This window comes from Panthera onca (assembly GCF_046562875.1).
Source record: "Panthera onca isolate mPanOnc1 chromosome E1 unlocalized genomic scaffold, mPanOnc1 haplotype 2 h2.Chr16_ul_2, whole genome shotgun sequence".
NCBI lineage: Eukaryota > Metazoa > Chordata > Mammalia > Carnivora > Felidae > Panthera > Panthera onca.
The window spans coordinates 299,674-315,101 of NW_027675816.1; the positions used below are offsets into that span (position 1 = coordinate 299,674).

The following is a 15,428-nucleotide window of genomic DNA, read 5'->3' on the forward strand; positions in this document are numbered from 1 at the left end:
AAAATAATTACTATAGCAAGAGCAGACAACTTTGTGATATTACAGAATATTTCAGTACCAATATGTGAAAAAGACACTGAATCATCAGATTTTACACTTGGAGTCACTCTTAAGCATTACCTCGTCTAAAGATTACGTAGTCCTCCCCTGGTTATTTTGTAGAGAAAACTGGGATGAGAGGCAAAGTGACCTGTCTGAAGCTTCTATACCCAGGCAGGGAGCTGAAGCTAGAGTTCAGGCCTCTTTGATATTCCCATTATCATGTGCATTGTTTTCATCTGTGTAATTTGTAACTCCTATCAGCAATGGCTGATCTCTTAATTATGAGTTAGGGAGATACATCACCTAGAAATTACGATCTTTGAGCTCTTGGGAGAAAAGTTTAAATTAAGCAAATAGAGTTGTACTGACCATGGTACAGTATTCTTAGTGCCAAAAGGAATAGTTTTGTAGACACTCTCTCTCATTAGAAACTGAACTAAGGGGCGCCCGGGTGGCTCAGTTGGTTAAATGACCAACTCTTGATTTTGGCTCAGGTCATTATCTCATAGTCGTGAGATCGAGTCCTGCATCGGGCTCTGCGTGAGTGTGGAGCTTGGGATTCTCTGTCTTGCTTCTCTCTCTGCCCCTCCCCTGCCTGCACGCACACACTCTCTCAAAATAAATAAATAAACTTAAAAAACAAAAAAACTGAACTAAGATGATCACTGATTACTTAGTGAATCCAAACTCTTCAGCCTTGCACCGACAGAAAATTTCCCTCCCTCTCTCAACTTTTAGTTTGATATGCCTTTGATATGCCTGTGACCTCTGTGCTCTCTAATCAGGTCAATTTTCTTCTTCCTTCTTATTTTTTTTTTTAAGATTTCATTTTTTTGGAGTAACCTCTGCACACAATGTGGGGTTCAAACCTACAACTCCAAGATCAAGAGTTGTACACTCTACCAACTGAGCCAGCCAGGCGCCCCCTTCCTTTTCATTTAATTTCTATCTCTGTGATTTTTATTCTCAGCCTTCCTCTTTATTAAAATTCTTTCCAGAGTTTTCTACCAGTTTGTAATTATCTCTTAGGTCCAAGATATTTTAGAGAATGGATTGGTATGCCCAGTAACAGCACCTCACTTATCTGGAGGCCAATCCGCTAAGCAATTTCAGCTATCCAGAACACAGACAAGAACCAAGATATAAGCAAAAATACTCTAACTTCTGGGACCAAAACAAAACAAAACAAAACGAAGTGAGGTTCAAGTGACTCCGTGCTGCCAGTGCCAATTTATCCACTAGACACAGTGGGCACAGCGGCCACAGGGCCCATAAAACTTTGAAGGGCCCACAAAAATATTCAAAAAAAAATTTTTTTTTTTTTTTACATTCGAAGAAACAAAGAACTTTCAGGTCAAAGAAAAAAAACTTTTTTTACCATTTTATTTTTCAGTAATCTCTATACCCAATGTGGGGCTCAAACTCACAACCCTAAGCTGAAGAGTCACATGCTCTACCAACTGAGCCAGCCAGGCACCCCAGTAAAATGTTTTCAATACCAACAGTTGGAAAATAAAATACTGAACTTTTGTAATGAAGGAAGGGGCCCAGGTATAGTCACAGGAAAGCTCCTTCAGCTCTTGTGGCCTGGTTACCCTTACTTTATAAAACAACTCATGAGTCCTTGCGGTTGCCTTTTTTTAGTGCACAGCTGACCAGAAGCAGCAAATTAGAGAAGTGGGAACCATCAGAGGCAGGGCACCTGACATAATTCAATGGGATTTAGAAACAGCTAACAGTAAAACCATTAAGAAACATGAAGAACAAGGAAAGGTACCAAAAAATAAAAACAAAACAAAACAGGGCACACTGGACCCATTTAATGACTACATGGGCAGAGTCTTATACATTCCAATAGTTCTTGCTGTTACTCGTGGTATTACTGACTCATGTGATTATGATTTGTAATGATGATCCTTATTCTTTACCATACTGTTTATTATACTTTGCTTCAGACACCAAACAGGTATGTAACAATTTTTTTCTCTTAAAAAAAGGCTAAAGTGGGGTACCTGAATGGCTTGGTTGGTTAATCGTCTGATTCTTGATTTCGGCTCAGGACATGATCTCTCAGTTCGTGGGATCGAGACCCACATCAGGCTCAACACTGACAGTGCGGAGCCTGCTTGGGATTCTCCTTCTCTCTCTCTCTCCTAACCACCCTTGCTCACATGCTCTCTCTCTCTCAAAACAAATGAATAAACTTTAAAAAAAAGGCTAAAGTATAACAATTGATATTTACAGAAGTTAAGCTTTAGCCATTTGGAAAAAAATAAAGCTTTTCATTTCTTATGAATTCCTATTCCTCTCTCCAGTGAAACTGAATATGCTATATGAAGCCTGAGATAAGTAATTGTACACAAAACATATCCTTAAATTTCCAAGTGTCAGTTAGCGTGTAAATAATAAAAATTTGCTAATTCTTGCATAGACACATCCTTCGCTGTCTCTCCCCATCGCTTCACAGCTGGAATTCCTTAGCAAGGCACAATGGCCCTGATAAATCTCCCTTCTACTCATCTTTCAAGACCAAGATCAAGAACTATTTGTGAAACATTTGCAGATTCTCTCAGGAAAACTGACTGTGCTTTCCTTTATATTCCACTGGAACCCACATAACTTACAAAAATTAACTAGATACATCATGTGTACACATCTTTCTCCCTCACTGGATACTGACATGGACACCCGTCAGCCTCGATTAGAAAAAGAGTACCCCTCCTAGGGGGATGAATTAGAAAGAAGCATGCCCCTACCCTAGGCCCATTCCCCAAAGCCCCAGCACCTTGTATGAGTAACTCTCAGGGTTAAGGCTGCCAGACAAAGCCCCAGGTATGCCCCAAACAAGTATATCTCATGCAGTGCTTGATATCTTTCTGAAATTCAAATTTACCTGGACGTCCTTTATTCTTGTCTACTAAATCCAGCAACCCTACTCAGGGCAGATGCAGCCCCACACCAGGGTGGATGGCTTAGTGAGCACAGTGTGGGCTGAATGTTAACCCTCAATTGTCACTTGACCTTGTACACAAACTGCACAACTGAACAGGTGGCCCTGGATTTGAAACTCTTTGAGGGCAGGTACAGTGTAGTGGCTCACTCATCCTTGTATTTCTACAGGTTGGAACAAATGTTTATGAAATGCACATCCTAGTGAAAGCATACATCCTGTGAAGTAATATTTCAAACCTGGCATGTCGAAAGAAATATTTTTGGATGGAAAGAAAACTTTCCATCTCCCTTCCGTGGAACGTAATACAACTGTCACTGTCTATCTTAGTCAACCTTGGTCACATTGGTATTCCTGCATCGTAAGCTCTGACTGGAAGCAAAACACTGAGCGGTATGCCAGGTGGGTGTCCAAGGTCAACTGTGAGAGCCATGAGGCACCCTCACACTTGTCCTCTCAGAGACACAGGTGTCTTATACACCAGACCTTAAACCAGCCTTAAAAGAAAAAAAACAAGGTGGGGTGCCTGGGTGGCTCAGTTGGTTAAGCGTCTGACTTCAGCTCAGGTCATGATCTCACGGTTTGTGGGTTCGAGCCCCGTGTTGGGCTCTGTGCTGACAGCTCAGAGCCTGGAGCCTGCTTCAGATTCTGTGTCTCCCTCTCTCTCTCTGCCCCTCCCCAGCTTGCACTGTCTGTCTGTCTCTCTCCCTCTCTCAAAAATAAATAATACATTAAAAAAAATTTTTTTAAGAAAAAACAAGGTTAAAAAAAGTTGCATGTAGACGAGCTTAGAGACAAAGGTACATTCATTTAAGTGTTAGTTAAATGGCACATCAGTTGGAAAGATTGGAATTAAAGAGTTTTGACAGTTATATGCTGCTAGTTACAAATGAAAAAGAGCATACACATTTTTTTCCTGATTATGAATAAATGCATAGTGTTGAAATTTATAAAATATAGGAAATAAAGTAGAAAAAAATCACCTATAATCCTATCATCTAGGATAGAGTGGGTACTTTTCAGATGGAAAAATAATAGAACTTCCTTTGATTGCATTCTTTTAAAAATCACCCTTTTTGCGTATGTTTTAAAATGAACATCATCTTACAGAATAAGAGATGTATTAAAATATTGGAAGGATGAGCTCAAACGCTATTTTGGCTGGTAGGGGTATGCGTTCAGAAAGTTGAGGGGCCACTGAGACAAGGCAATCACAATAAACAATTTCGGCACACCTCCCCCGGTGCTTTCTCCTTCACGACTGAAACCACACTCGGAGAGTAACTGAGGATTAAGTGAAAGGTGATTTGACAGTTATGTAGGAAGTTTCTGACCTAAGCCCAGTTAATACAGATAACGGGTCACTAGCTGGGTGGCCAGAATTTTCCATCTGACTGCTGTCACCTGGTGTCTCTCCCTGTCCTCCCTTCCCATTTTTGTTCCTCTTATTCTGGAAACTGCCCCTTTCTTCCACTCGCTCCGGGGCTAAGTAAGGCAGGCAGGGGCTGTAGGAGCAAGATGGCGGGCAGCTACGGGCCAAGAAAGCCGCTATGCTCTTTCTTGCCAGCATTTCTAGGGCTGGTTTCTTCAGCAGCAGCCACGTGGAGCCCAACTCCTTTGACATGGGTGGGTTGCTTTGTCGGTTTTATGTATTTTTTGTGTCAGGAAAGACAGGGTCAGAGTTTTCTTTGAGGTGAATAATACACTAACAACTGAGCTGTGCTTTGCGGTTTACAGAGAACTACAATAAACATTTATCATATTTCATTCTCACATCCTCAACCTCAGTATTATTATTGCTCCGATTCTAGAAAAGTGAACACTGAAGCTCAGAAGTGACTGGGTTCTAATTCAAGTCTCTGAATTCTAACTCCTGTGGTCTTATTTACACTGCCAATGCCAGTTCTGTGTGTAGTTAACGCCCACCACCTTCAAAATAGCCATTCAGTGAATATTATCATCCACATAGCCTAAATAGGAAGGAAGGAAGGAAGGAAGGAAGGAAGGAAGGAAGGAAGGAAGGAAGGCAGGCAGGCAGGCAGGCAAGCAAAGCAAAGCAAAGCAAAGCAAAGCAAAGCAAAGCAAAGGTGGGACTGTCTGGGGCCTTTCCTGTGGAAGCACTCTCTCCATTCCCCAGTGTGAGGTATAAGGAGGGCTGTCAAGAGGAAGATGTGGTTATAGACCAAGGAGTGATTTAAAAAGATCAAGACCTCGTTCCATCTATATCCCAATAACTATCAGGAATATTGATGGATTGTTCTGGACCTTTTGTAAGGTTCCCCTTAGTGGCTCTTCTCACCCAACATTGTCATGCCAGGTAGTAAGTAGAAAGCCCTAGGAAATCCCCAAAGATCAGTGTGCTTGTTTTAGGGACAAGAAGGTAGGAGAGACTCTGTGAAACACTGTTTTGTTCCACCTTGAGTTGGGAGAAAAGGGAGCTTTAGTCACAAGCAACAGGCGACTGCAGGGAAAGAGCCAGTATGTGGGCCAGTCCCTGGAGGCTGAGGATAAATGTAATAGGCAGTGTCCGTGGGGACCTCACAATGGCCAGAAGCCCTAGTCCTCCGTCTACTCCTTCCCAGCTGAGCCCTGACATTCCCGTCTCTATTTCATTCTTCCTTTTATAACAGGGGTCTTTAATTCCCAGACCAGAGCACTTAGGAAGCTTCTAATTCCAGCAAATGGGAGATAGGGAAGTAGGGGGTACTTGTTTTTTCCCCAGTACTGCACGTGAGGCAAGTTGTGCCTGGGCACTCCAAGTTGGAACCCTGAACTCACTCTCCATGAAAATCTGCTACAGAAAAATGGCTGCATTCTTTAGTTTTCCTGTCTTACAAGCTACAAAGATTCTGTGGACTATCTAAAGGTACCTCTATTCTTAAAACAAAACAAAACAAAAAAACAACAACCAGAAGATGTATTTCTAGTTCCATACAATAGTCTTCACAAAATACTAGACCCTCTAAGAACTTTGAAACAGCAACAAAACAGGAACAAACAGTATCTGAGATGTCAACCCTGGAGCCCCAACTAATGGGCATATTCAAAACAAGGACAGACATTCATTCCCTTTTTGAAGATGTTAGGAGAAGACTCTATAAGTCAATTCTTTACAAATGGCATGCTCTGTGGACAACAAAACATTCCTACTTTTCAGTAACTCCATGCTTTTTATAATAAAGCATTAATACCTTCTATCTGCGTAGTCCACAGGTTTACAGAGGACTTCACTATACATTATACTCTACACTAGGTGGCCCTCATTGGGGTAAGTAAAGCAGGGAGAATTACCTCCATTGCACAGATGAAGAAATAAACAAAGATATTAAGGGACTAGCTCAAAGTTGACTGAGCTAAGACTCCAACTTAGGTTTTCTGACTCCGACACAAAGAGGAAGTTCTGCAGAGGGGGTCGTCATAACAAGGTTCATGGCACCGTGGAATACTATGGTACTAAAATCAACACTTTCCTAACACCGATGTCATGTCACAATAATATATTTAAGGTGATGGGGCTAGACCTGAAGACATTCTGGCAGTGAGAGGCTATTGTCTCGACACCATTAGCAGTTTCCTGCTGATTAAACTTTAGATACTTAATTTTGAGTTAGCTGAAAATACTGTATATGTTTTATAATTTTTGTATTCATTAATGCCTATCATAGATGTGCTCTACCAAAAACCAAAACAAAATCCCGATTTTGAGAAACATGTATTTTAATGTGTCTGTTTTAATTTATTTATTAACTTGATTTGATTTATTTTTAAGTAGGTTCCACACCCAACGTGGGGCTTGAACTCATGACCCTGAGATCAAGACTCGTATGCTCTATGCTCTACCGACTGAGCCAGCCAGGCGCCCCTGAAAACATGGTTTTATTCAGCAGATATCTGTAGCAACGCTTTATGAAAGGACTCGCCAAATGTCTTTCACTGTAATTTATGTACTTAAAATCATTCTACATACATATGTACTATATGTATATTCGATTTAAGCAAAGTATAGGCAATTTTATAAAATACAGTAGCCATTTAATATCACTGACTTAATAAATGGAAAAATTGGGCCACTAAGTTGTCAACCATCATACAGCTTTTCTTCAACAAAGAAGTCCAAAGCACGAGTCACCACATCGGTGATTACAATGATGTGTCTGGCAAAATGACTACACCTCTTTCCTAAAGTGGTTATACATCTTACTGAGTCATATTGTAGTCATTAGCCAGAGTTAATTCTGAACAGATAGATGGGGAGATACTCATGTTGGGGCCTGCACGATTTGGAGTCTCTTCCATTATCTGCTTATTTTGCTGAAGAAACCCAAAGCCTGAAGAGTTGCTTAATGTTACCAAGACTTCCTAATACCATGTCTGAAGTAAGACCGCGCTCAGATGTCGTGTAAGGATTACACGAAAGGCAATCTTGTCTAGAGACCGGTGATGTCAAAACGAAATCCACGGGACACACAAATAATGCCCGCTCGAGTTCCCACCAGCAGCTCTCAACAGTTTCTTACTGGTTTACACGCGATGCCTGTCCCAGCTCTAAATCCTCCTTCTTTCGTATTCGGTAACATCCCCAAGTGCCAGAGCAGCGAGGGAGTTATTTTTACCTTCAACAACTTTGTATTTTAACTAAAACTCTAATAACAACCATGAGGTCTGAATTCTACTTCAGTAATATTGCTATGAATTTGGAGTGATCTTCTCTTACAGGAGTTCACCGTTGCCAAAGAGTTTTCCAACCGGTATGCCGCGAACAGGTTAAGGGTGGACTCAGATGTCAGTTCTCGTCAGCCCTGGGGAAGGCTGGGTGGCCTTGGGGTGGCTGCATCCACTGACCCACGGGCCTCCTCAGATGTGACCATTTTCTCTATGCCACTACATGAAAAAGGTTGGGCAGCACCGGAACTCACAGAGGCATGGTTCTCCATAGATTACAAGGCCATTCTGGTAGACACAGATGCCGTCTTCCAAACTGATTCCCCCCAAATGTCAAGTAAACTGAGCACTGAAGCAGTCAGGTTAATGGGCTTAACTACTCCCGCACTTGAGGACACTGGGAAGTCCTGTCATTTTACAGCTTGAGGAGTTCCTCTGCAGGCACTTGATTTTGTCTCTCGAAAGGAAGAAAAGGTGCCAGAAGAGATCTGTGAGGAAAATAATAAAGCCGTCGGTGCTGCAGGTTGCGGGAAGATTTACCTGGCCTTACGGCTTTGCTACTGCTTCTTCCTCGACATTAAGACTAAGGCCTTTCATCCTCCTGATCTTGAAAAGCACATTCCCCTCAACTTCCATAAATCCGCAGAACCTGAAAAGAGCCCCAGTGTCACCGAGTAAAAGAGGCGGCTTTAGGAATCTCACTGGAAGGAGGGGTGTCTTCAAGCCTCTCACTGCTAAGCCGGACATTTCCTAACACTGGACAAATTGTACATCCAGCTCAGGGAGGGTGAACTGCAGTGGTCTTTTACCCTCCGAGCCAATTGTTAGCTTTTCACGGGAATCAGCAGGGAAGCACATGTGAAGCCTCTGTGGTGCCGGTGAGCGCCCCCGTGCCTTGTGTGACTCTGCATGTAGATGAAGCAGGCCGGGGGCTTTCTGAGCCGCGGCCGCTGAGTTCTCAGAGCAGCGCTTTTCTCCGGCGTGGCTCCCTGCTGGGACAGCCCTTTTCAGTCCTCTACCCCCCCTCGATCTCTTCTCCTGCACAACACAGGGAAACTTGATTGAAATAAAGACCTAGGGAACATGTTTTATTTTCTCCTGTTCAATCCATTTTAGAAAAGCTTTTAATTGGTTTTAAAAAGATGCTAAACAAAATGTGATGATGTTTTTCAGTCTTCATGAACTACAGATACCACTTTTTATACTTTCAAAGGGCTAATAAATCAATCATGAAATTAACTCTCCAGCTAAATTTAAAGCAAACCCACTGAATACCGGGTTCATTAAAAATCTATGCATTTACTTAGAAAAATTTAAAATTCAAAGAAAATTATCCTGGTAACTGAAATCTGACTTGAATTTTTAGTCCTACACTGAAAATCCAAGACCAAAGCAATCACAAAGGGGAAAAAAGAAGGCTTGTGAACCAGTTTTAATAAGCCAATTTACAACGAGGAGGGGTGTGGGGGGAGGGGAGGAGGAGAAAAGAGAATATCTTGATACATAACAACATAGTGCCCCTGAAGGGATTCTTTTATTTGAGCATGTGCACACATGCACACATAATTTTTCTACGTGAAAGCTGGAATCACAACAAATGCGATATTAAGAATTCTGTGGCTGATATGATTACTATATTGTATACATGTACAGTTCCTCTTTTTAAAGAAAAATGCCTTCAACTTTTCTGTTTTGACAGTGATACAAATAACTAAGAGTTTTCTACCGCCCTAGGTGGCTCTGCGACCCTCAGATTCATGCGCTTTTAATATTTAACTGAAAACACCTGAAAACCCTACATGGCTCACGGTCCGGTGGAGTGAATGCTTCCACTGTAGAAAGACGAATCTTCTCGACACCGGACCACAGCCTGAAATTTTTCCCTGAATTCTCCTGAGAGAATATAAACTGACTTAAAAAGCAAGGTGGTGCAGAGACAGCATATTTTCATTTTGTCAAATGTATGCCAACTAGAAATACTGGACACAGTAACTTCTTCTGCCACTGGTTCACGTAAGCAGCAGGCCACCATCTATCAGGCCGGGTCAGAGTCACCCAATCCTGATTCAGGACGGGCTGGTATTCCTTAAAAGAGAATCCCTGCCATTTCCAATCACTAAGGCGACCAGAACTATCTTTGACTTCTTACATATTCCTATACCCTTCCTTTGCGGCCCTTAGATAAATTAGTTCTACATCCCTTTTGAATGATCCAATCCCTGTTTCTAAGACTTCCCCCAAGCCGGACCATGTACTTTGGATGCTCACTTCTTGCTTCTAGCTCCCCCATAACCCTCCTTTCATCAATTAGGTAGCTTCAGCAACCGCTTTTTTTAAGTGCCTCTTTTATTGAGATGTAAGTCACATAACACACAAGTCGCTGAGGTAAAGTGTACAATTCGATGGTTTTTAGGGTTTTTTGCAGATATGTGCAACCATCACCATGATCAATTTTAGAACATGTGAAACACCCCGAGAAACCCCATACCCGTTAGCAGTCACCTCTCATTCTCCCCATCCACCCCTCTCAGTCCTAGGCAACCATGAGTCTGTTTTCTGATTCTACAGATTTGCCAATCCTGGACATGTCATACAGACGGCGTCAAACAGTATGTGGTCTTTTGTGACTGGCTTCTTTTGGTTAGCATGTTTTCGAGGTTCATCCATGTGACAGCACGTGTCAGGACGTCATTCCTTTTTATTGCTGAATGATATTCCACTGTATCCATATACCATATAGCACATTTTATCTGTGAACATCTAGGTTGTGTCCGCTCTTTGGCTATTATGGATAACGTTGCTATGAGCGTATCTACAAGCTTTCATGTGGACATAATATTTTCATTTCTTTGGGGTGTATACCTAAATTGTTGCGTCGTAGGGTATCTCTCACCTTTTGAGGAACTAGACCCAAAGGCTGCACAATTTTTATACTCCTATCAGCAGTGTATAAGGGTTCCAATTCCTCCAAAGGCACAGCAACACTTGTTACTATCTGACTTTCTGGCTGTAGCCATCCTGGTAGGTATGAAGTGGTATCTCACTAAGGCTCTGATTTTCATTTCCCTGATGGCTAAGGATGCTGAGTATCTTTTCATGTGCTTATTGGTCATTTGAAATTTATTTATTTTTGAATGTTTTCACTTTAATCATACCTCGACAAATATACATTACTGTACAAAATAAAATACTTAAGCTCACCAAAATGAGGGGACACGCAAAAAATACCTTTAGAAGTAAGTTATCTAGGGGCACATGGGTGGCTCAGTCAGTTGAGCATCTGACTCTTTTTTTTTTTTTTTGGTTCAGGTCATGACCTCACAGTTCTCGAGTTCAAATCCTGCATTGGACTCTGCACTGACAGTGTGGAGTCTGCTTGGGATTCTCTCTGTCCCTCTCTCTCTGTCCCTCCCTCGCTCTCTTTCTCTCTCTCAGAAAAAGTAAATAAACTTTAAAAAAAGTTAAAAAGAAAAGAAGTTATCTATGTTTTTTGTTGAATAAGTTATTCATGAAGTACATCTGTATAAACCTGTACCAGATGTTAAGATTTAAAAACATTAGATAATGCTCCTTTCCTCAAGAATTTTACAATTATTTTTATAAAATGGAAAGTTATTACTAAGTCTTTAAAGTGTTGTCTTTTTTTTTTAATATGTCCTATTTTATTTCTACTGGGATCTATTTTGGATTACAAATAATAATTTGTATTCTCAACTAAGGTAGGTCTCTCTTTTTAAATGAATGTGTTTAACAGTGTAAAGGACAAGCGGTTTAAAAAATACCATTAAAAAATTATTCTTCCTTCTCCTAAAAACTGAATAAGATACACATTTAAATGCCTGGAGAGTCTCCCAATCTAGCAATTTTTAAATGCTATTTCATAAGAAAGGATTCTTTTTGTAGGTGATATACATGGTGATTCGGGGATGTATCCTTTGTCAGCAATTTTAGCTGTATCTATTTACATACTTATTGAAGGAATCAGAAAAGGGAAAAATATACTCACTTCTCTACCTTTACTATGAGCTAAAACTTCAATTACTGGGAATGATAGTTTATGGAAAAATGATTACAAAATCCTTACAGTCCATGTACGTGGTAAATTTTCAAGGTTGTTGTACCTTCTGTTTCTTTTAACTATTCTAGAAGTACAAAAAAACAAAAAATCTTAGAAAATCAAGACAAGTCAATCACTTAGTTCTGACACACACACACACACACACACACACACACACACTTTTAACTGTTAAATTAAAAAGTAGATTCACCAACTTAACATTAAATATTTTCCATGTAACTTAGTTAGAATCTCTAACTTCAAATACCAGATTCCCATACAGACATTAAGATGTTTTTCAACTTACTGCTTAACCCCTTTGTATCTGCTTTTGTCTGGCATTTCTTCAAGGTCACAGTATATAAAATCAGTCAAGAGAATTTGGGTCTTGTGTCATAGCCAAACATGCTCTGGAAGCCTCTACATAATTAACATATTTAACCAACCCTTGTAGATTAGTTTTAAATGTGTTAAGTTATCAAAATCACCAGTCTCCAATAGCAGCATCAGTAAAAATACAACCACATGAACAAAGATCCTGGCTACAAACTCCCTACTCAAAAGTGCCACATGACACAAGAGAAACAATTCAAGCTTAACTGTAAAAATTTTTAAAAAGAAAAGAAGAAAAATCTGCCTATGGGAAATGAATTTTCCCAAATACAAATTCTTAGGAAAACCTAGGAAATGATAAATGAAACAAACGGAAACATGCATTTAATCCCTCCTACATGAATATCATAGTCTTTCAAGGGAGAGGGAGGCAGGGAGGGATGTGTAATATGGGGGGGAATTTATAGAACAACAAGAACAGAACACCAATCGAAACTAGGATTTTGAGATCTTCAGAAAAGGACACTTCTCTGTTAAGAAAATCATTTACCTTCAAATCGAAGGCCAAACCAGAGGATTTTGCAAAAGCCCCTCTACAACAGAATTTTATATGTTTATGGTCGCTTGCTTATTTGCCAGCTCATTCGCACCATTATGTGCAGTCTACTGGAAAAACTCTGTGAAAGGTTCCTTATATTATTTTTACCTGAGGAGGTGCCTTTTTCAGTAACACGAGAAGAGCCTGTAATACCAGATTAGAAAATCGAGGGCCAATGGGGACATAATCTGGAAGAGAAATATTGCTCTGTTTTAGGGATTCAATACATATATGCACATATTCCAAACATTCAGATTTTTCTGCATCGAGAATAAACACAGCCCCAAGTAACTGTCAGGCAACTAATGATAATTAGAAAAAAATATCTCCAATAACTTAAATGCTTAAAACATTATGTAAGAACTCTCACCCATACATTTTTTTAAAAAAGCTTCTAAATATCCATTTTGAGTTCAGGTAGACATTTTTTTTTTTTTTTTTTTTAATATTCAGAGACATTCTTTTTAAGGGAGAAGAAAAAACCCCAGATATATTTACTAAGCATTTCCAGAAAATTACCACAAACCACAGTAGTATAGTAAGCCTGCAGCAACAAAACATACCAGAAAACGGGTAGCGGGGGGCTGGGGGGGGGGGGGAGATGGCAAATAATAACGTAAGTAAGATACTTCAAAATGACTGAAATGATGATAGAGCCACTAAGACTGGTCCTCAGATGGGGAAGAACAGAGAACTTTCTACAACTTTCTGTTAAACTTCTACTAATCTTTCAAGATTCAGCATGAATGCTACCTCCTCAGCTTTCTCTGTATTGTGCTTAGAACGACCTTCAGGCATTAGCCCTCTGAAGTCAAAAGTGATCTTTCCCTTTTCTGAATATCCAGAACATATGGCACATTCTACTTTGCATTCGTTTTCCCCAATATATCTTATAGCGACGGCATCTTATTTTTTGAGACCCTACTAATTTTAGCCCGTAGTAAGGGCTCAGCTTACTTGTCGAATAAATGAACAAACAAGTACAGATAATAACTATTCATACAAGTGAAAATATACTCAGAGGGCACACATTCCTGACACAGTAGTGTTGCTATGACCACACATCTCAATTGTGTTTAGATAAAGGAATTTACACAGAGCTATGAGTTTGTGCTTAAAAGCTTTTAAAGAAATAATCCTATAAACTGGGCCGAAATGTATCAAAAATAGCAGACCAAAACCCCAGGGTCACTAAATAAAACTACCAAATTAAGAAGACCTCAGATACACCTTTATATATAAAGGTATGTCTTTGCTTTATAACAAACATTGCCTTAAGAAACAAGAAAATAAATAACAGAGGGCTAAAGCAAGTCTTAAAATCATGAGGAAAATTTGGTAAGTACAGTTTTGCTGGAATCATTACTACACCATTTTGGATGGCTTGAGAAGGGATTACTCAGGTGTTGGGTAGTACCTTAAGAAGTTTATGAAGTCACCATGTGGGTTCCATTTCAGTACAGTTATCACAGCATCCTGAGTGACTATTATAATGCACTTATTCCAGATTTATCTAATATTTGCAATGAAATAAAATGTAAGAAACAACACTTTTCTGGCATTTACTGGGGGATTACTACACCTTATGAACTGTGTGCAGGGACTGTCTTATTCATTTCTGTATCCTGTAGGAGAGCATTTAAGCAAAGGAGATGTTTACTCAATATTCTTAAGAATTACTATAGAACTATAGAACACTTTTAACTTTCAGAATGTTTTCAACATATTTATCCTATTTTTGTCTTCACGATTACTCCATGGGATGAGTGAGGAAGGAGACACTGTCTCTGTTTTATAAGAACGGACACTGAGGTACAAGGCACTCGGAGCTTATCCCCAAGTGTTATTTCACCCCATTCATATGCCCCTCCTCCCTTACTTAGTTCTGTCAAAGTTCCTAAGTGGAAACTCTGGGGTACGGATGGGCAACTCAGAGGTACCAAACAGCAAATATATCCATCAATGGAAATTACTAACCGCTTATTATGGGCAGGGAACTCTGTGGAAGAAACAAAATAATATGAGGTATGGGCCCTTATGGGAAAGCAGTTGACAATGGAGTTATGGTCATAAGGCATATTTAACATGAAAACCATCACTGACTTCGCATATAAGAACATAGTTCTTTGTAAGACAAAGAAAAGTAATTCTATTGCTCTATAGTTTACAGATACCCATTATTTTTCTCTTGTAATTTGCAAGACATTAGTATAATGTGGCAAAGATAGTACAATGGCAAAAGTTATGTGACTCACCAAGCAGTCTCTCAATGTCATCTACAACCACACAACTAAGCTGGGATTTGTATGCATCATCAAAGATCTGGAAGAAAGCAAAACCATTTATTATCTCGCTGCTCTCCATAATTATGACAATATCCACAAAGATAAAATTTACTTAATTCTTGAGCAATGCCTAAACAAAGCACAGTATAACACCAATATTTCAGACTCTACTACATTAGAATTTAACAGACAATAGGATTTTAAAACTAAGAGTTCTTGCCATTTAAAAATGAGGAAATTGAGGCCCAAAGCAGTTAAATGACTTGCTCAAGATGACACAACTGGATCACAGCTGAGCAAGAAGTAGGGTGACGCTATTTTCAGCCCCACGAGCTGGATGTGTCACACACAGGCATGCTGAGGAATGCTGGTCATTAATCAACTGGCAAATCTCATCAAATTATCACAACGGTCTCTCCTATGTCAGGAGCATGACTTCAGTGTTGTGACTCAAGAGCTAGACGGAGCCACAAGGGATGCGTAGAATAAAACTAAGTGTCA

At 40.0% G+C, this 15,428-nt stretch overlaps 1 protein-coding gene across 2 annotated transcripts in view; it reads right to left on the minus strand.

Annotated features, from left to right (window-relative positions):
• NSF (N-ethylmaleimide sensitive factor, vesicle fusing ATPase) overlaps window positions 1-15,428 on the minus strand; it is a 143,546-nt gene that overhangs the window by 15,761 nt on the left and 112,357 nt on the right. For both annotated transcript variants that reach the window (XM_060645794.2, XM_060645793.2), the window contains exons 16-17: window positions 14,898-14,964; window positions 12,751-12,830 (exon numbers count right to left, since the gene is read on the minus strand). In XM_060645794.2, the coding sequence (XP_060501777.2) occupies window positions 12,751-12,830; window positions 14,898-14,964 (147 nt within the window). The remainder of the gene's footprint in view (window positions 1-12,750; window positions 12,831-14,897; window positions 14,965-15,428) is intronic.